The sequence below is a fragment of the Monomorium pharaonis genome, chromosome 3 (genome assembly GCF_013373865.1).
Source record: "Monomorium pharaonis isolate MP-MQ-018 chromosome 3, ASM1337386v2, whole genome shotgun sequence".
Classification (NCBI taxonomy): Eukaryota; Metazoa; Arthropoda; class Insecta; order Hymenoptera; family Formicidae; genus Monomorium; species Monomorium pharaonis.
Genome location: NC_050469.1, coordinates 2,402,353 through 2,424,538, shown reverse-complemented (window position 1 = coordinate 2,424,538; position 22,186 = coordinate 2,402,353). Strand labels below are relative to the sequence as shown.

The following is a 22,186-nucleotide window of genomic DNA, read 5'->3' as shown; positions in this document are numbered from 1 at the left end:
GAGAGAGAGAGAGAGAGAGAGAGAGAGAGAGAGAGAGAGAGAGTGTGTGTGTGTGTGTGTGTGTGTGTGTGTGTGTGTGTGTGTGTGTGTGTGTGTGTGTGTGTGTGTGTGTGTGTGTGTGTGTGTGTGTGTGTGTGTGTGTGTGTGTGTGTGTGTGTGTGTGTGTGTGTGTGTGTGTGTGTGTGTGTGTGTGTGTGTGTGTGTGTGTGTGTGAAAACATGTGTATAAACATATGTGTCACATAGATTAAAGAAATATCAACTATAATATTCGAAGATGAGTTCCTAATATGAGTTTTGAGTACTGTGATAAGTGAAAAGAAGAAAAAGTGGGAATAAGGAGACTTTTAGTAAGTAAATACAAAATGCATTACATGTCATGTGGTTCTAACGTGGTGATAACATTGTTGATATTAAAACTGTACACACGGTAAACTGTCCCGTGTAGCTGGAAATAAACACCCCTCTCGTTCAAACTCGGGTCTCTCAGTAAGTCCGTGGAAGAGGGGATAGAGGAAAGAACGTTTCCGGCGCGGATTGCGAGCGAGGCCGCACCCGTACATCATTACGAGCGGGTCATCGTCTGGATTTCCTTGATCATTTTACCGTCCTTTGGCAAGTGGGAAGATTTACCATGAAGAATACGTTGAGCTCGATCAGCGATGCCAGTATAAGGAACACGGCGTACATGCACAAGCAGGCGCGGCCCACTTTCGTGTCGAGCTGAAACTTGTTGGAGGCGAACGCGATATACAGCAGCATGAGAGTTGACAACAACGATATTGCACTGTACTCTAATCCACCGGAATTTATACTTATGTAATGCCTGCCGGGCTGCGTAGGCGAGAAGGACGACTTGATTAGCCAGGGTAGACCGAGGCATAATAGTATATCAAATGTGTTTGATCCTATTGAATTGCTGATGCCCATTGAACCATGTCCTGTAATAAGTATACAGTGAGAAAAATCAAAGAAGACGTAAAATATTTTCCCGAGCATTTTCTATGCTGTTTTTTTTCTGCCATTATTCGTTTTTCTTAGATTCTCAATAATAAACTTTTGGACCTCAACCTGGCATGCACCTTGAAATTTTTGAACATTATTTGTAGTTCCTTATAGCAGATAGCTCGATCTAATTGAATTCAATGTATTTAACGACGTCTGTTCCATTGATATCTCGAATTTTATAATGCTTAAGTGTATTTCCAGTTACTGCTATTTCTTACCATTTTATGAAACACACTATGTTGAGATTTGAACATGAAAAAATGTACATCTAAATTTTTGTAAATATTTACTTATGTTATGAGAATTTCCAATCATGTATATTTGCTAATATACGAGAGTGCTTCAAAAAGTTTCCACATTTCTATATATACAAACTCTATTAATTTTATTATATAAATTCCATGTATGTCCTTTGACACATTTTTGAAGCACCTTTGTACATTATTTTAAAGCACATACTAATAATGGTATACCTTGTTTTGCGACAATCACGCTTGACACGGCTTCGGGTACGCTGGTTCCTGCTGCGAGAAAAGTGATGCCCATTACAGAATCTGGTATCTTCAGCGTATCTCCTGAAAGAACAAAAATTTAAATTAAATCTTTATGCCCAAATTTACGTAATAAACTAAAGATTTTATTATTAGTCTTCTTTCCGTCAATTTTTTAATTTTTAATAGAAAAGATGGTATTCCAAAATTATATCGTAACATATTTTTTAATTAAAAAAATATTTCGATTTAGAATTGATGTCAAATTTTATCAAATATTGTCTTTTACCTAGCATTTTGATAATTAACGACTTGTTTGCAGTTAAGCCTCCAAATTAAAATTATTATTACTCACCAATTATAGTGATCATCCACGCTACCACGTAGCTGAGTGATCCAATCCATATAATGCACATCAAGAATGTGATGGGAAACCAATTCTTGTACCGTGGTTTCTCGCAATCAGGAATTGTACACATGAATACTAGATGAATAGGCCATGTTGTGACCCAAGCAGTTTTCCTTAACCATCCAGCATGCGCTGGCCATACTAGGAGCTCATACTCGTAATCTGTTATATAACATGTTACGAAAATTTCAAATATGACATATGATATATATTTCTTACTTTTTATTTTTATTTTTTTATTTTTTTTGTAAAGATCTTTTTAAATGATAAAATCATAAAATTACGTTACAATTATATATAGCGTGATTAGCTTATCAGCTTGAATTGTCTTTGAATATTCAATCTCTGATCTTAATGGCCGTTAATTCTCTGGAAATTCCCATTCACAAATGCTTAATTGCACTTGATCAATCAAGTGGCTCACGTGAAATATATTACGCATTATTTTATTATTGTTCGCAAACCTTGTTACGTTCAGAGATACGTAGAGGTATCGTCAATACAATTGATAATCGTGAAAGTTGATTTGATTAGATTAGGAGAGACTAGGAGAATAAATATTTGTACATACATCGCGATTAATAGTAAATTCTGCACGATAAATTCTATTTTACGTAAAGAGCAGTTAATAAATGCTGTGTTGTAAGTATATTGTGTTCAAATTTTAAATGAAAACTTACTAGGATCTGGATTCTCTTCCTGTGTTTTTGTTCCACCATTTTGTAACGGTACATCGATAGTGGCTATCTGCTCCACTCGATCACCAGACGATTGCAATTTGTCCGGTCTTGGTAAGTGAATGTCGCTAGAATCTATAAGAAACACATGTATACATTTTATGTTATTACATTATGTACACATTTCATTTTTTTTTTAAATTAAACATTCCATTTTTTTTTTTCTAAATGTTATATTAGTGATATAATAAAATTATTTAAAAATTTATTTTTTTAAGATAAATTTTTAGAACTTAATCGTTAGAAACATGATTAAAAGAACTAGAGCTTTTATTATAAAAAAAATTACAAAATTATATGCCTTATTGATTTAAAGACAGTTTATTTTAAATAAGTCAAATCGGAAAATAACAATTCTAATTGATTAATCACAAATAAAAAAATTTTAAAAGCAACTCGCATTCAACCTATTCTGGTGGCAACAATCAATCGTGAAATACTTTTTGGACTCTCTCTCTGTTATTAATTTATTCACTTATTTATACATTATATAAACTCTGATTTACACAAATGTCAATATGTATTTCCGTGAATATTTTATTTCTCATAATAATGCGTTCGACTTTTCATATTTATTCACATTATTTGTTTTATAATAGTTGAAGAAGATTTATGTCTATTTCCACGAATGCAGTTTAACTTTGATCTTATACAAAAAGCATTAAAATATTGAGTATTTACACTTAAATTTAAATGTTAACATTACATGTCAAATTTAAATGTATTTTAGGAGAACAGAGAAACAGATGCTTGTTAGCATCATCATTATTATTATTATTAAATTGATTATCAATTTAATATTGTGATATTACTAATCTGGTTCATCTTATATCTGTGTCACCGCATGCCTCAGTGATCGAGTTGACTGAGATACCCATCCTGGAAAGTTAGGAGGTTCCAGGTTCGATCTCTGACTGAGGTGTTATTTTTTCACAACAGCATTATTTACAGTATTTGGGGAAACAAGGAAATGGATGCTTGTTAGCATTATTATTATTATTAAATTGATTATCAATTTAATATTGTAATATTACTAATTTGATTCATCTTATAGCTGTGTTTTAAAGACTGAAAAGTATATTCAGCGCACAGTTCAGTGAACTTTGCAAGGTATATAAAATCATGCAAATATCAGCGCGAAGAACCAGCTATACCGTATAAAGGTTAATACTCTGTTAACATTGAATTTTGGAAGTTTGCTCTCAAATTTAGGCATATATACTCCAACTTTGAGTATTTATACTGAAAATTGAATGTTTATAGTCAAACATTTGAATGTGTATATCTAATTACTGAATATTCACATTCAAATTTGAACATAAATATAAACATGTAAAAGTTTACTCTCAACACGCTATGATACGCAATAAATGAGTAAACTAAACGTTTATGTGTTGGTTTCAAGATTAAGTTATTCTCAAGAGTCACTTGAATGGTAACTTTTATAAATGAGTTAACATTAAAATGTGAATACATGCAAACATTTAAGAACTTAAAAATTATTGTGTTTAAATATTTTAAATAAATACTATAAATGTAGAGTATTGTAATTTAAATTTGTATTTAAAAATAAAAAATACATTTTAAATATTTTTTTAATAATCTAGAAAAAATTATTGTTTTTTAATAATAACATGTTTATTACAATGCTCTATAATAATTATTTGTATCAATAAAAAAAGATTATTTAAGTTTAAGAATTAAAATAAGCAAAAGCATATAAGATAAAATAATATTTAATGACACAAAAAATACTAAATAAATAGTAGATGATATACTATATAACTAATAGTGGTAAAAAGTAATAATCACAACAAACAGTTTGTTTAAAAAATGGTTATCAATGTATTATTCATTATGACTATTAAAGAATTCCTTCCTATTAATATTAGCAATTTATTTCAGAGTGTAAACTAACAATAAGTACTATAGATTTATTCATTAAACTACAATCCAGTTTATTCTTATTCTTTTAGATAACTTTTAATTAAAGAGTAACACTCAAATAAACTCTCAGAATAATAGTAAAGTTAATTCTTAAGTGAAGAAAATACTCAAGTTGAGGGTTACATTAAAGTTGAGTGTCCAAAATAACAATTTAAATTAAGTGTAAATTTTGATGTTTTTTCGAGTTTCTTTTTGAATGTTTTTTTCTATAAGATCTTGGTTTAACTTGTTTTTTATCTTTTCCTAGTTCTAAAAATAAAAAAATAAATAAATAAAGAATAAATTAAACTAATATCAAAGTTAGTCTACGTTAATGAAAATAGACATTAATAAGTCAAAACGTTCTGTCTTATTTTTTAATATTATAGTTATAATAAAATATTTTTATATTTAAAATATTTTAACTGTAACTATTGATTGCTTTCTTCATTTTCTAGATGTTTAAGAGAACAAGATTGAAATTATGACCTTACCTGTAGTAACACGTGGACCATCTGAAGTTATTTGATTGTCGTTCGTACGAAATCTTGTACACCGTTGAAATGATTTATCCCAGTACATTACAGCGATATAAACAATGTACAAGAGCACCAATGTTAATGCTTCATACCATTCCACTCGCTCATCGTGTATAATACATATCAAAATTGCGACTGTGACACCATAAGCGAGACAATCTCTACTGACAGGCCACCAATCTAAAGGTACCATCTGTATTTAAAAAGAAACTGTTATTACGTATCAAATTATAAGATAAATATTTAATGATAATATTAAGACATATAATGTATTATAATAAATATAATAGTGTGATGTATACTAGATGAATCATTTCAATGTCTTCATCTAAATTTTCTTCTACTACCTTTACAAAAATATAAACTGTGTGTGGGAGGGAGGGGAGAGAGGCACGTGCGCGTGGTTTAAAAGAAAATAATAGTATAAAATTTATTTTTGGAAAAATTTATTTTTTTAAACCATATAAAGATTATCGTTATTTTTTTAAATAAATGATTCTTTTATATAGTTATTTTGTATATAAAAGTTTTAAAGTATAATAGCGTTATCAAAAATTATTAATAATTTACAAAATATTCTAAATTTTATATTAAAATATGCCAGAAAAAAGTATAAAAACGTTGCGTAAGCTAATTTTTATTCGTAAATTAATTAACTTTACTTTACTATGTTTCAAATATTTAATATAAATACATCAAAAACAAATTTTAAAAAATGTTTTAAACAAATTATAGTCCCTTCTTCTTCTTCTCTCTCTCTCTCTCTCTCTCTCTGCGTATGTCATACAATGGCATCTTAAATGGATAGTTCACAAAAAAACAAGTTTAAAATTAATCACCGAATTGAAAGACTTTCTAAAAGTAATTTTTATACTGCTACTGGGAATTAAAATAAATTCAATAAATGAATCACGAAGATATTATCAGCAAGATAGTTAATCACTGTTTAAATAAAAATAATTTCTCTGCAAGCAAAGCATTTAAAAACCCAAAGCATGTAAAAATCATTTATTTAAAAGAAAAATAGAAGTCCGTTTAAAATTTGCAGAAGACTGGATAATAAGTAATCAATATAGTTCTAAGAAGTGACCAAAGTAAATTTAACTTTTAAGAAATAATTTTAGAAATAACGTGTGTAATCCCAATTAGTCAGCAATTCAATAGCGTATGTATATATATACATACACGATTGTAATGTAATATAAAAACCTCAAATCAATCGTTAAATTTGAAGTTGAAAATGTGATGTATTATTAATAATTTAATTATAATAGTATGTATTATTCACTCAACAATCTATTAAGTATATAAGTAGAAGAAACGGATAGATCTTGGTATCATATTGCAAAATCATATGTTTCAATTTAGTAGAAAAAAAGTGTAATTGGCTAACTCTTACTCTTTAGCATTAAACACTAACACAGGTTAAAGTTAATATTTTGATAATATTAAAAAAATTTTTTTTTAAACTTATATTTTTTAAGAAAATTGTGTATTTAAGATATTTTTTGTATTTACTTTATAAACAGTACAAATCTTTAACAAATTTATATTAAATACAAGCGTACCGGTGTGTATGTAAAATACCATTTTTAGATAACATAGATTACGTATGATGTACTATAATGCATTTTTTAGATAACATTGATTACGTATGATGTACTATGATGTATTTTTTACGATCGGTTAACACATTGATATCTGTTTTTAATTTGATATCAATTCATTATCAATATCAATAATACAATTATATCTGTACGCCTTATCTATACTATTACTTACTCATAATTGTCTAAATGTAAATAAAAAAATTGCTGTAAAGTACGTGATAGTATCAAGAAACATAAGAGAAAATAGATCTACCATTTTCAGATTTAATTATGTAATTATAGATACCGCATATCAGTTGCCTAAATTTGATACTCTTATTTCTCAGAAATTAAAGTACCTGTACCCAATATGACTATGTACCCCATTTGCCTTCCCTCTCATTTCCAAATAAATAAATTACACAACAAATTTTATACATAATACTAATATATCGCTCGGGAAGTCAATACGATGTATTTATGTCAATTAATTAATATCTGCTTTCTACGGCTTGTAATCACATTTCAAATTGTGCTCTTCTATCTATTAAAAATTTTAGAAGTAAGTTTTTGTTTTGTATAATTATATCATGCAACAATCACAAATATTCGCAATTCATATTATTGTAGTTCCTTATTTATGCTTTTCAATATTATATTTATTTCACATTTTTATTAAAACATGTTGTTTATGATTAAAGAAAGAAAATTCTTTGCATGATGAAAACATTATGGCCAGGGACACTACTGAAAACACAATATATATCTTATTATCATACAAAAGTTAAGATTCTGTTTCTTTATTCGATATTTAACTTTGAATAGTATTTCTCCAGGTAGTTGAAGGAGCTTTCTGACAGGTAAAAGTTAAGATAACGTTTCATAAATAAACATAGTTTTATATTTGTTAGTAATTTATATATTTTTTTATTATATATATATATAATTGAGCCATATATTGGGTACATATGTAATCAACATGATTGATTACATATTGTTGACAACAACAAAGTACTTTTTTTGTTTTAAATATTTACTGTACTTATTATATAAATAATTAAAAATATTTTATATATTTTTGGTTTTAAAACAGTTTCCTGTTTTCTGACTCTTCTTTTTCAATTTCGCATTCATCAAAAAATTAGAAAAATCGCTATTGAGTACCTTGGATATTGCACGTATGATTAAAGATAAAAAAAGCATGATCTGCTTAAAATCAAATTTACATATATTTAGTCGAAAAATCAATTTTTTTAATTTTTGAAATATCTAAGTATGTAGAATGTGCAGCTAAAACGGTTTTATAAACCGCACATTATTTAAGTTGTTATGGCCTGTTGAACCGATGCATCAAAAACGGAGCATCCTGAACATTGCGGAGGTGGGAAATATTATTGTTGCAAATATGTAAATCTATATTGTGCATACACTTTAGGAGATAGTAGTGTAAACAACAAGTAAACAACAACAAATAAACAAGTAATCTTTAACAACAACTTCAAACACGTTTTCTGGTAACATAATTTTCCAAATCTGCGTAAGTTCTAGCGTTTAAAGCGTTCAATATATCGCTTTAACTTTTTTTTTAATTTAGAAGAAATAAATAAAAACCTACAGTTTATGAATGTCCCTTTCTATATAAAAGCAACTAAAAATTAATTTGTTGAATGTGATAATTTTATTTGCATGATTTTCTATTAAATTCAAATTTATCTTCTCGCAAAAAATATCTTGTATTGTAATCAATGTCATGTACAATATTGTAATTTTTTCAAACCGTAACTAAATTTTGTACCTTTTATACTTTGCATCCATAAAATTTCTTAAAACTATAGAACACTCTTGGCAACTTACCATTCCCGCACCGATGCCGCAGCAGGCTGGAACAGCTAGGATGTTGAATACTGCGGAACCTACTATCGTCCCGACGCCAATGTCACCTTCCGTGATAAACGTTCCGATGGCATTCACGAATAATTCTGGGGCCGACGTTGCCGCCGCCATAAACGTCGCGCCAGCTACGTCTTTTGACATCGAGAGTGCTGAAATGTAACATCAACTTTGGTTCACTTTTATAATATTTTATATATATATTTTATGTGCAAAATATAAAACATTGAATATTCTGGGATAAAATAATCTTTATTTTAAATCTTTACGTAACTAGATCAAAGAATAGTAGAGAAAAAATTTACATATATATTATCACATGAAATATTATCATCTTTTAAGCAGGTTACAACAAATTTTAGTCAAAAAAATTTTCTTTTTGCAAAAATATTTTGATATTAACATTGAATGAATAATTCTAAATTTCAAATAATACGTTAGACATTTTCTTCTTTAATGCATGCTTACCATATAGCAACATATAATAGCAATTGACTGTCTAATTCTCATCTCAACAACATACACAATATTTTTATGTACACAAATTGAACATAGAACTTGGATGGAATCACGTTTAGAGTAAAACAGTTATGATAATTGAAGATGTGGTATCCGCAATAATGCAGATATACTGCAGCATAGCCACCGTCGACAACTTACCGATATTGCTAAGTGTGCCAGCTTTAAATAAATAAATGTATTTTTACTTTGCGTTTGTGCATGCAAATATGTTTGGTTATGTGTAATGTATTTATTCAGAAAAGTCTATAATCCTAAAAAGAAATAAAAATTACTTTAGGAAACTATTGTAATAATCGATTTCCTTATACATTAAGCTTTTACTTTATAAGTTCTTAAAATAAAATAGATATTCACATTTTGCTTCAAAGTTAGCAAAGTCAATGAAATTAAACCTTTAAAACTTAATCAGTAAGGTAATTAATGTAAAAAAAATTAGTACGCAAAATGGTAATTAATATTAATAATCTAAATGAATGAATATTATAGTAAAACTCTATTCAATTTAATTTTAAAATAATTAAAAAAGTTTATTATTTATTTCTTAGAAAAAAGTTAATATCGAGATTTTCTAAAGTAACCTTTAACTTCTCGTAAATTAAACATTGCACTTTATTAATACTGATAAATAACAAGATCAATTTAAATAATTAAAGAAGTACTTATAAAAAGTAATTTATACACTTATGGTCTTTTTCTGTAAAAAATCTACAAAAAAACTAATTTTTCAAAAGCAAGAATAAAATTTACATAATTTTTTGCAAATTATATATTTAAATTAATATTTTCCTCTTTCTTATTTTTCTTATAATGCAGTTTTAAATATAAAATCGGAGTGCGACATTGACACACCTGTTGATAAGACAAATTATATAATAGTAAATGTAAATAAATAATATAATGGTAACCTAATCTAATTTTTATATATTATTGCACTATATGTTGTATCTTGCGATATAGCATACGATATTTGTATAAATCAAAACAATGTTTTACATAAAAATAAAATATTTTTAAACGCTTATCATATTGTATACATATATGTTATTATGTACATACTTTCTAAATCACAATCAGTGAAAACTCGACAAAATTAGTGAAAATACCCTGACTTTCAGTATACTTATAATCATTCATTGATTATTAATTAGTGAAATAAATATACTGATCTTACAGTGATAATACACTAATTCTGAAGCGAAAATCACTGAAAGACAGTAAATATTTACTAATTATCACAGTTATAAGTATGCCACTGCAAATCAGTGAATATCCACTGATTGCAATTTAGAGAACAGAATGTCAATATAAGTGACAGCTCCTTAATTCTTATCGTAAAAACTAAACTAAAATAGATCTAACAAATAATACGTTAAATTAAATGCTTGATATAAACTCTATTATGAGCATAATAATTCCTTGTAAAACTTATCTATGTTAAAAAACAAAGAAACATGCATAATTTTTTCACGTAAATATAATTTATTTTGGTCTAATAAAAGTTGTAACGTTCTTTCTAAGATATACAACGATATGACAAAATTATTTTACAAATTGTACAAGTTTTGTTGATTTAAAATTTCGAAGGTGACTACTGCCTTTTCATTTTCTGTCATGCGGTGTGATCAACTTCCGAATGTCATATTAACGATTAATATATAACACGTTGTTGTCTGCTCATAATATAATACCAGAGTCAAATGTTTATCATATCGCAATTTCCAAGAATAGCCCTCAGGCTTAGTAGCTATCAAGAAGGAATTAAAAAAAAAGAGATCGAACAATAAACTCACCTATTTTATTACTACTACTACTACTACTATTTGTATTGTTACTACAATTAATACTATTAATACTATTACTACTACTGTTACTATTATTATTAGAAAGATTTATCCTAATGATAACAGTACTACTGTACTGCTATAATACATTTTTATGTTTGAACTAAGATTACGAAATATTTTGATAAAATCTTTACAAAATGTTCAAATAATTATTAATTCTTAAACCAAATTTTTGGTTTATTTTTCTTTGTTTATGCGATATTATTTTTCTCTTTATAAAACAATAAAAATTAAATATTATAAATAAATTTTTATTACAATAAACACTTAATTTGCACTTTAATCAATTTCCTAATTTTTTAAATTTTTCTAAAAATAATTAAAATAATTTAATAGAATAGCGGAAATAAATAATCCAAAAATTTGTTAGAAGAAAACAGTAATTCAGTTTGAGGGTAAAATAATTAATAAATATTTTATAAATTTCTTATAAACAATGTATATTATTTGAGTCCGTGGTGACTTATTTTTCTAATAATTTAATTTTTAATATCCTGACAGTTTCTCCAAGAAAATTAAAAAAATCTGTTATTAGTTAAAGCAACAGAAATAAAGCTGGACAGTACTTAATTTAAATTTTTCAATTTTTAATGCACGCGCAAATTTATTATACCATAGAAAGTTAAAGAAAGGAGTATATATAATACAACTCTTACCGTGACATATTTTTTCTACAGCAGGTACGAAGAATTTATCGCATACTACTGCTAAAGCGATAAATAAATAAAGTGACACGATGACGTGTACGACAACGGCACCGCCTTGTCTTTGCTCTTCATCAAACAAGTCGTGTGGAAAATCTTCTATAGCTGGTGGCGTACAATTTATACCTAAAAACATAAATTATCTTTCAATAAAATTGAAAAATACAGCCACGGTTGCCACTTTCCTGGTTTTTAATCAGAGACTCGGTTGTCGATTAACCGCTCTAATTTTTATATTTTTTTTTTAATAATGTAGCCACCTCTGTGGTTTTTAATCAGAGGCTTATTGAACAAATCTTCGACAAAAAAGTTAGATTTTATAATTTTGTTTTTTAATTTAGACAATTTGAGTAGCGATTAATCTTCAAAAATTTCAAAGAATAACCATTTACTGATAAAAAACTAAAAAAAATGACAACTCTGAATATAAAATAATCGTGACAGCATTCTCATAGCATTTATTTTTTCAAAAATGTTCTTGAAAGCTTTAATGAGTAACTTTATTTTAGTTATTTCCTTTTTCTGTTACGAAAAAATTGAAATAGTAAATTTGAACATAAACTCTACGTTCCACTGCGAGAAGGGGCATTAGCCTTGTGACGGAAGTGTTTTGAGTTACTTCACCGATATCGCAAATATTATCATTGTGGATGTAATTATCAGATATAATTAACAGAGATTGAATATACTTTTTTGTATCGAGTAGACGTTTACCAAATATTCAAGTTTATTGCATAAATCAATCAATTATCGTATTGAATCTGAAAAACTCAATACATTATGATATTATACATACACAATCGAGTTAATCACTTGATAAATAATATATGTCAATTTTTATCAAAATTGAGATTAGAGGATTCAGAATATAAGTTAGAAAATAGATAATTTTCTGTAACTCTGGAATGCTATTGTCGGTAAATCATCAAATGCTGATTCAAGTAGGTTTTCTTATGAAATTCTTACAGAATAATATTTAATAAGATTAAAAGGCACGCTAGTAGTTTGTGACAAGTAAACGTGCAGGGTTAGATCGCCTTTACGTTAAAATAGTATCCGGCAATATAAACAAGTGTTATACATACAATAGTATTATTTTAATTATTTTAACACTTTGCAACCTATAAAGTAGAAAAAGGTGTAAAATTCTTAAAAGCAAAAACAAATTCTTAATTTTATAAATAAATTTTCATTTAAAATTAATATAAGAAAAATATCAGTAACATTATTTACATATCATATTAATCAAAAATTCCTTTTTTAAATTTCAAGTTGACAGTACTGTTATTCGCGTGAAAAATAAATCCACAAATCTGCAACTGTTTCTTTTACATTATACTGTATACAAATATATTCAATACACAAAATAATAACTTTAGCGTAATGGAATTCGTTTTCTTTATGAATTGTATTTTTTTACAATAAAGTTACATATCTTTCTTGAGATACGACCTGTTATTTTGTAACATCCTCAATTCCTTAAAAGAATCTATCATTACATTTACAAATTTTCGTAATTAAACACCTCTTTTTATAAAGTATGCATTTTATATATATACATGCTTATTTTATTTATATAAATAACATATATTGTTTATTGACTAAATTGCTTAACTAGAATTTACTTTTATATCTATCTTCCTTAAAAAAAGGAAAGATTATTAGTAGCGGAATTTTATCATTCTTGACAGTAATGTTGATATCGTTTTATGTACTAAAATTGCGCAGATATTATATATAACAAAAAAGCTGTACAGCAATATCGAATTGTCATTAAGAGTTACAGAATAAACCTACAGTGATGAAAGAACGTGGAATTGCAACACAGAAATCTAACAATATCTAAAACAAATGAATGAATTAAGTGTTTTGACTTCTTTGACTTTGTTTCTTGAACATAAAAAAAGATAGAACAATGCTTGTGTCGATTGTGTTCCCTAAAAGGAAAGCAGTCTTTGATTGTTTCTATTCTATCTCAGTCATGTACTCAGAATTGAAAGATTTACTAAACTTATCCGTGCCAAAAAAAAAACAGAAGTGAGCTTTTTATATAATATTTCCTCATTATTTTTGTAAATACTTATACTTTTATTTATTTAATTTATTTATTTACTAATTGTTACTATTTTTATAATACTAGTTGAATAGTTATTTATATACATTTACTTTTTATAATATGTATTCAAGATATAAAATAAAATCTATTTAAAAATAAGATAAGCATTACAATATATATTTTTGCCACGGTCTACAGATTTATCAATTGCTTTCTTTATTATATATTTCTGTAATATTCTTTAATTATGGCGTAACAATTATTAGAAACTTTATTTTGCATTAATTAAAAGAAATTATACTTTATTGTCAGGTAAAAGTTAATATTATTATAATTATTACAATAATTAAAATCTGTTTAAACAAATGTATTTATTATTATTAGTTTACAGACTAATAGAATAATTAGATTAATAATAAATTACTTTTCTGTCATTTAAGTACATTTTTAAGTAATTTTTTATTTTAAAACATTTCTAATTACTAGATTTTTCTAAATAACTAATCCCAGGATAGAAAAAAAATCATTTTGAGAGAAAAGCGTGTGTAATTTTCAAAAATCACTTTTTTTCTTTAATTTATGGTGTAAAATAATAATTTTTAAAAATCACCTCTTCTAAAACAGGAAAAATCTAAATGTAAATCTAAATGTAAGTGATAATTTAGAAACAAAATTGTTATTTTCATCCTTAGTTTTTCCTAAAGCTTCCGTCGAGAAACATTTTATCTCATAATTTTTGCGTTTATTTTTCGCGATTGAGCCTCTCGTTTTGACATATGACTTTCGTCACATTTTGTACCTATTCGTTACAATCACATAATACTCGATTCCGGATGTACCGCACCTAGACACATTCGTGTCCAACGAAATGGATTCTTTTGCCGTTGCATAATGCGAAGTATAGAGTACAAAAGTGCGGTACGCATTAGTTAAATCGGATACGCCATCATTTCGATTTATAGGTCGCGACGTAGAAGAGTATTTTTCAAGCGTTTTCAGTAATTTCGTGAGCGCGCTCTTCCGTCCGCATTTACGTCATTTGCGAGATATTAACGGTATAAAACGCTGTCAATTACATGTTTGCTGCTTTAATGTAAAGCAGAGGCTTTTTCCTCGGTCTCACACGAGCCGCTCATGGGATAATACGATAAGAGCCGAGAGAAGAGCTTAAAGTTAACTATTATCTTTTTAGACTCTACCGGCAGATCGTTCTGGCGCTAAGAGAAACGGAGAGACGCCTGGTGTGACAAGATAGGTAGATCGAGGAGGTGGTTATGAAATCGGTGTATTAGCACGTACGTTGACTCGCCGAATAGGAACGTTCCCGCTGAAACGCTGAACGCTGATTCAAAATGTCACGCATATGCACCGGGCACACGGACGGCGCGACGTCGACGGTACGACGGTGTGACGGTCCAAATCGGATCGTGTGGTGGTAAGATAACGATACGCCAAGTAGGAAACGTCTCGTTACCGTCCGCCATTACTTCAATTTTATGGAACCGTTGTATCGTGCCGAATTATTTGGCGAACAGAGACCGATGTTGCGTGATACAAAGGTAGTCAAAGCAGGTGTGCACCGTGCGAAAAATGTACGATTGCTCATATACACCGAATGTTCAAGCGGCCCACTCGTTAATTTTATTTTACCGGGCAAATTTTCATAAGCAATTCTTTACAAAACATTCGCCGAACTATCGAGATACACACGCTTCGTTCATTTTGAGAGACGGTTGGTATTTCTGTCCAAGTGTCAGATTTTCATCCAAATGTTACGTCGCCGATTACAAAAAAAATTATAAACTTTTTATATTTTAAAACATATCTTCAAGTTATTAGAATAGACTTTAATTGGCGTTTAAAGGTATCAGTATCTAACATGTCAATTTTTATACAACAAAAAATCTGCATGGATTGAGTTAGAGATTCAAATAAAGTCAAACTTTTAATTTTATTAAAAATTCCAGCAAAATTTATCCTTCTTTTCGAAAAATTGCCAATGTTACTAAGGTAAACATAAAGCAGCCGTTTTATTGTTATTGTAGATAAATTTTTATCTGCCCTTCGACAGTTATTTAATTAAAAAAAAACGATCAATCCTTTTAATAAAAGTTAAAGTAGCAATTAGATATACCGCGAATATTCCTACAAAAAGAATGTGCATTATTTATTTAGACGGTATTTACTCACTCTTTTCCTAAATCATTAATATCACTCATTGAGTATTTTATTGGATCACTATTACGTTCAATAAATTATCTCTTTAAAAATTAAATATTGGCACAATAAGTAAGTTCGTACCGGATGATTTGCACCTTCCCCGTGCCTAGACTAGATCGTCGCGTTACATGATAAAAAAGTTAATTTTAATAGTTATTATTATTCATATCTCTTAAACATATATAAATAAAAATATATATTCTTTTCTTAAAAAGAAGTTCATGCGAACATGTGCGTACTGGTGCCTCTTACCGATATATATCGCTCTGTGACTGGATGTGACTTCCTACCGATTAAGCAACCTAAAGAAGTTAAATTGCTCTCATTCAACTTGGCAGAACAGATGCCATTCATGTCTAATGTACGTCGTATAAACGTAGATATATCGCGACGACTCAACGACTCTACGGTGATTCGTTCAGTCGGAAGGGCGCGGCGCAAGTTGCCGGCGGACGGTGGCCGATGGATAATCGGTTAACCGCCAAATCGTCGATAATTGGCGCAAGGTCTTGATAATTATCAATGTTTCTTTTGCGTCTTTAGCATAATCTTTAAGACTGAAGATTTTCCCTTTAAAGAGATATTCTATTTTGTTAGATTCGAAGAAATGTCTATTTTCAAGAATTTTTTGAAAAAAATATTAAAGCAGTTAAAATGTAGCTATTGTAAAAATATTTATTAATTTCTAAAATTATATTTTTTATTATTGTAGATCCAATAAATAATGCATAAATGTTGTTAAAAAGATTATTTTTATCTTATTAAATCTTATTCTAATTTTAAAAAAATCGCCAATTTTTGTCAATTTTTCAGTTATTAATACGATTGTAATTCAATCAGTGCACATAATTAAATTAAGAAAATTTTTTGTTTTTGGTCAATTAGTGGCTTTCAATCATTTTCACAGAGGAGATCTATAACCGGTATTTGTAATCAATTCTTTTGACAATACAGGTTGAAGGGAGCAATACAATCGTTCAGCCTGATCACAAGAAGTTTAGAATAAATCCTGTGAGACATTAACGATCACACATTCCTATCATCTACGACAAAAGAAATTCCATGTTGTACCGAGGACTTTATAAGACGTTCTCATACATGAGGCATTCAAAAGCTCATGCAATATCCACAGAAATTTATTACGCGGAATGTAAGATTATTGCAACAACTCGAAAATTTGTAATGGCATAAAGAAAATAATCCAATAATGGATTCAAATTGTCTGTGTAATTATCTTGTTTATAAAAAATGTAGCACAAACACCTTGCGTTGGCTTACATGCCCTTTAAGAATACTTTATAATCGATTTTTATTTCTAGACTCTCTTAAGTAATGTTTTAAAATACTAATATGGTTCTGTAATTGGTTCATAACTTTACATGGTAATTAAATAATGATAAATATAAGACTCAGCTATAAATGCCAGCCTATAGTCCCCAATTTAATGCCATCTATACTTTATCCACTAAATATTTTGTGATAATCAAAAATATCATACTTTAGAAATAATAAATAATTATTTCTACAAAAGTTGCATTTTGATTTCTTCAATATTCTTTCCTACAAAATTCTTAAAAATAGGTCTTTTTTAACCTAACAAAATAGAATACTATCCTTTAATCGTTTTTCTTTTTGCGAAAAATAAATGTAAAGGCAATCGTATTACATACGTTATGAAAATATTATAATATCGTCATACAAAAAGCGTAATATTATCATTACACATTTCGTAATGCTGTTCGTAGTGCTGTTCATTGAGTTTCTCAGGTGTAGGAATTACAGCAGCTTCAACTAATCGGATGCTGCCGTCGGTTTAGTGAGTTGCCTATTTGCTCATTTTACACTAGCTACATTAAAGTCATAATCAATTTCAAGAGCGTCTTAAAATATTAAATAATGTCTTCAGATGTTAATATAGTATAGATCTATGATTGGTTAATAACATCTCAAAACAATTTAGACGATTTTAAATATAAGGCTCAACTATAAATATCAGTCTAAAAAAAAGACTCGATAATAAACAGCACTGAACGTTGCACACTTTGTTGTGTGCGGAGAAATGATTCAAATCGATATTATAACGAAATGGTAATGAAAGCGCTCTAAAGGCCGGTTTCACCATCTCCGATTACCTTAACCGACCGATTATTCCATTGAAATTGACCAACCGTATTTGTCGTTAAGCAAAATTAACAAATGCGATTGTTTAATTCCGACGGAATAATCGGTTGGTTAGATAACCGAATAGTGAAACCGGCCCTAACGGTGGAAGACATTAAGGTAGGTTAAGATAAACGATGTTTCTTTCCTTTCTTTTAAGATCATTTGTGTTTTCTGGATCAAACAAAAAAATACCGACTTTTATTCAATATTTTTAATCGATTCGATTTTAACATATATACTTAAATTAAAACTACTAAACCATATGTCACTAACTAAAAGGAAAGAAAAGTATTAATCATCATTATTGTCATTGTAATGTTAAGTATCTAGTCACATCAGTGCTAATCGATGTCGGAATAAAGACACCAACTTGTAGGGTAAGTTAGGGTATGATGGCCATATGGAAAAGATGGTCAATGGCTATAATTTCTCCAATAATTGCTAAATAATGTGTTCTCGTAATTATTTTCAAAGATAATCAATATTTACTGTAGTTTATGTGCGTTTACTATTCGAAATAACAATATTGTGGATGTCATATCACGTTTTTACTTTTGCAAAGTTTTTCACGTGTTTATTAGAAATTGCCACAATGTCGAATAAATTACAGTTGTGCTGTCGCAATAAACGTTACCTACATAACAAAAGTATGTAAATTGTAATGTGTACTTATATTTTTTATTTTTTTCTATTTTTTAAATAAATACTATGATTATCTTTCACAGTTTGGGCAAAATGGCCCATGACATTTCGAGGTAAGTGTTTATGTATATACTTTATTAAAAAAGACGAGAATTAAGTTGTGCATCTAATATTTTAATTTGACATATCATGTATGTTTTTTTTAAGTAATGACAATGAGTTAAATTGATCCTAAACTTGTATAAACATTTAATATTAAAAATGTTTAAAAATAAAATTAAATATGTGATAATATATGGCAATAAAACTAAATATGTAAAATTATAAATTTTTTTATTATTTTATAAATGTTAAGTACATAAAAAATTTATAGCCAACTGTTCTGTAATACTATGGCCATCTTTTCCCTAAAAGTTGTGAAAGATGGCCAATGTTCATGTTTCAATATTTTGATAATAAAAAATTTTTATTAAGTATTTCCTCTTTAATGTCGATAGTTTTACATACTTAAAGTTTCAGTGAAGTAATATATCAAACACTATTAAAAAATAATAAAAATAAAAATGTTTTTTGCATTTAAAAAAACTATGGCCATCTTACCCAAGTTTATCCCTATAACCACGATGATTGATAATTAATTGATTAATTTGTTACTTCAAATATACTCTTTCAAAAAATATTAAAAATAATAAATCTTATTTGCCAATTATCCCAATTATATTTAGTTTTTTCTCAATGTTCACTTATCATAAGTGATAGAACTCATGAGAAAAAGAAAAAAATACAAGGGAAGAAAGGAGAGAAGAAAGAAAAGAAGAGAGAAAGAAAGAGAGAGAGAGAGAGAGTAAACAATGACAAATTTAAAGTTATTGTAAATTAAAATTATTTTTCTAATCACAAACAATAGTAAAAAATATTTTTTTTCGAATAACAGGGTTATGATGTGATTTATATGTTAATTTGAACTTGAGTTCAATTGTCATGCTGGATAATTGAGCAACAAAGAACGTGTTAGGACGATGAACGATGAATGAACGTTTTTATTAATTTTCATTAATTTCATATTGTAAATAACAATGCTTAATTTGCTTTAAGCTGTCTAAAGTCTTCTTTCAGCTAAACTCTCGTTAAGCTATAAATTTAATTAATACGTTAAATACTAAACACAAATACTGTTTTTATTTAATCAATGTAAATGACAGCAATGAAAGCAGATGTTTCGAAAGTACAGTGCGGAAATACTTTTATACTGTCTACATTGTTATACTATTAATAAGCTTATAACTTCTAGTGAATAATTTAAGACATTTAAGAAATATCTTAGAAAATTCATAAACTTCTCGAATTTTTTAATGTTTAAATTATATAATTAATTTCGATATTGCTTTGCTAAAAAGTAATAGATATAACTTGAACGAAAGTAATATGCCGTATGAATTTGTCGAAAATTTTCCGATAAATACTAACAATAACAAATATTACATTTTCACACTACACAATGTAAGCATTACATTTATATTGTTAAATGTAAAATTATAACATTGATGTCACGTTACTGTTAGTAGATGTTTACTAAATTATATTTGCATTTTACATAATCAGAATATAATTATCTTGCAGGTAAAAAGGATAACAATTATAATGTTTAATGTTAATGTAAGTAAAATGTGTATTATATTTCCGCAATATAAAAAAGTAAAAAAATGTATTCTTTTATTTACTTTTAAAAAGTTTTCTAGAAGAATTCAATAAAATTTGATTAATTATTGTATGATTTAAGAATTCAACATTTTTACTTAATTTTTTAATTAAATAATAATTAATTTCTGTATAAAGAAATGCATGCTCAATTTGTGATTTATTTTGTGAACAATATAAGTAAAAGAATATAATGTAATCAAATATATAAGAAACAATAATACAATAATATAAGTAACCTTTTATCTATAAGTAACAAAAACATATATTTGCATACAGCAAAATATATCTAAATATCATACTTATATTTATTAATAAAAAACACTTAACTATTTTATAAATATATTTTATATAAAACTTACAGCTTTTGAATTTATAAATTAAGTGATATGAATGATACTCTTTAATTGATAAATAAGCGTAAAAGACACAAGTAATGAATTATTTAGAAGTAGAGTAATTTTATTTCTAGAAGAAAGAAAAAAGAAAAGACAGCATAAAGAGAAAGAATGTGTGTGTGGTTGTGTATGTTTGTTTGTGTGTGTATTAAGGAGAGACCTTTATGCTGTCTTTCCTTTTTTCTCTCTACTTCTAAATAACTCATTACTTATGTTTCTTACGCTTGTTTGTCAATTAAAGAGTATTATTCATGTCACACTTAATTAACAGATTCATAAATTAAAAAGATGTATAAGTTTTATATCAAATATATTTATAAAATAGTTAAACGTTTTATATTTTTAGTAGACATAAATATGATATCTATATATAGAGAGAGAGAGAGAAAAAGAAAGAGGAGGCAAATAATTAAATTTGATGTAGAAAAAAAATAGAAGAAGAAAATGAAAGAAAATGATAAGAGATCCATTAATTTGAAGTTGGAACGGAGCTTCCGAAAATAAAATATGTGAACGTTCGTGTGCTTGAGTATTAGCTATTGACTTTGTCTAATATTACGAGAGTACAATATTAAGATTGCATGCACGTATTTTCAACTGAGCACTTTCTTCACCAAAACAGCCACGATTTTCTTGTTCATTGTTTATTGTAGGACGGACAATCGACACTATGTCAACGCAGAATATCCCAGCCTATGATTTTCTGCACATTTCCCCATTTTCACAGTGCGACAACTTTCGTGTTCGTGGCGAAGTGCAAGAAGCACCAGAAAAAAAGGAAAAAACCGAAAGAGCACGCTGAATGTACCCATGTATTCGTCGTCCATCTCCCTTTCCCTGTTTCTTTAAAAATTTTTTGTGTCTTGCCGCCGTCCACACCGTTTCTCTCCCGATTTCCCCCGGATGCGCGGGTCAACACCATCCTCGCTTCATGTGCGAAACTGTTTTAACGCGTCGCGGTCTCCTCCGGTGCGATATTATCGAAAATAAGATTCGAACACACCTCCTCCTAGGTCAGTCGTATCCATGTTGTCAATCCCGTTGTCACACACATACTACATTAACATCTACTCCGAAGTCCGACATCGTTTGTTGGAATCGCCCCTCCCTCTAGCTTTTCTCTCGCGCGTAACGCCTGTTGCTGAATCGTGCCATATGTAGGTGATGCTTCCAGCTTCAAGTTGATGGAGCTTCCGAAATTTCTGACACGTGAACACGGCATCATTCCAATTGTTATTTTTGAGCAACAGCGATATCGACATATTACGAACAGCAGCGGGATTCTGTAACTTTTAACGTATCAAGATCGTTGTGCTGTCGTTACATTAAATATCATGTATAATAAATAAGA

General features: G+C 28.2%; 1 protein-coding gene across 2 annotated transcripts; it reads right to left on the bottom strand.

The window, feature by feature from the left end:
* Positions 1-167: 167 nt before the first annotated feature.
* Positions 168-22,015, bottom strand: LOC105835663 (sodium/potassium/calcium exchanger 4). 2 transcript variants are annotated; one of them, XM_012679141.3, is made up of 8 exons: positions 21,839-22,015; positions 11,611-11,784; positions 8,553-8,740; positions 5,065-5,302; positions 2,588-2,719; positions 1,854-2,069; positions 1,481-1,582; positions 168-940 (listed from the first exon to the last, which is right to left on the bottom strand). In XM_012679141.3, exons 1-8 carry the CDS (start codon positions 21,861-21,863, stop codon positions 597-599), a joined length of 1,419 nt encoding a protein of 472 aa, XP_012534595.2. In that variant the 5' UTR covers positions 21,864-22,015; the 3' UTR covers positions 168-596. The 2 variants fall into 2 exon arrangements, with proteins under 2 accessions (XP_012534595.2, XP_012534596.1); XM_012679142.3 differs by lacking the exon at positions 21,839-22,015 and adding an exon at positions 21,644-21,808.
* Between the last annotated feature and the right edge of the window lie 171 nt (positions 22,016-22,186).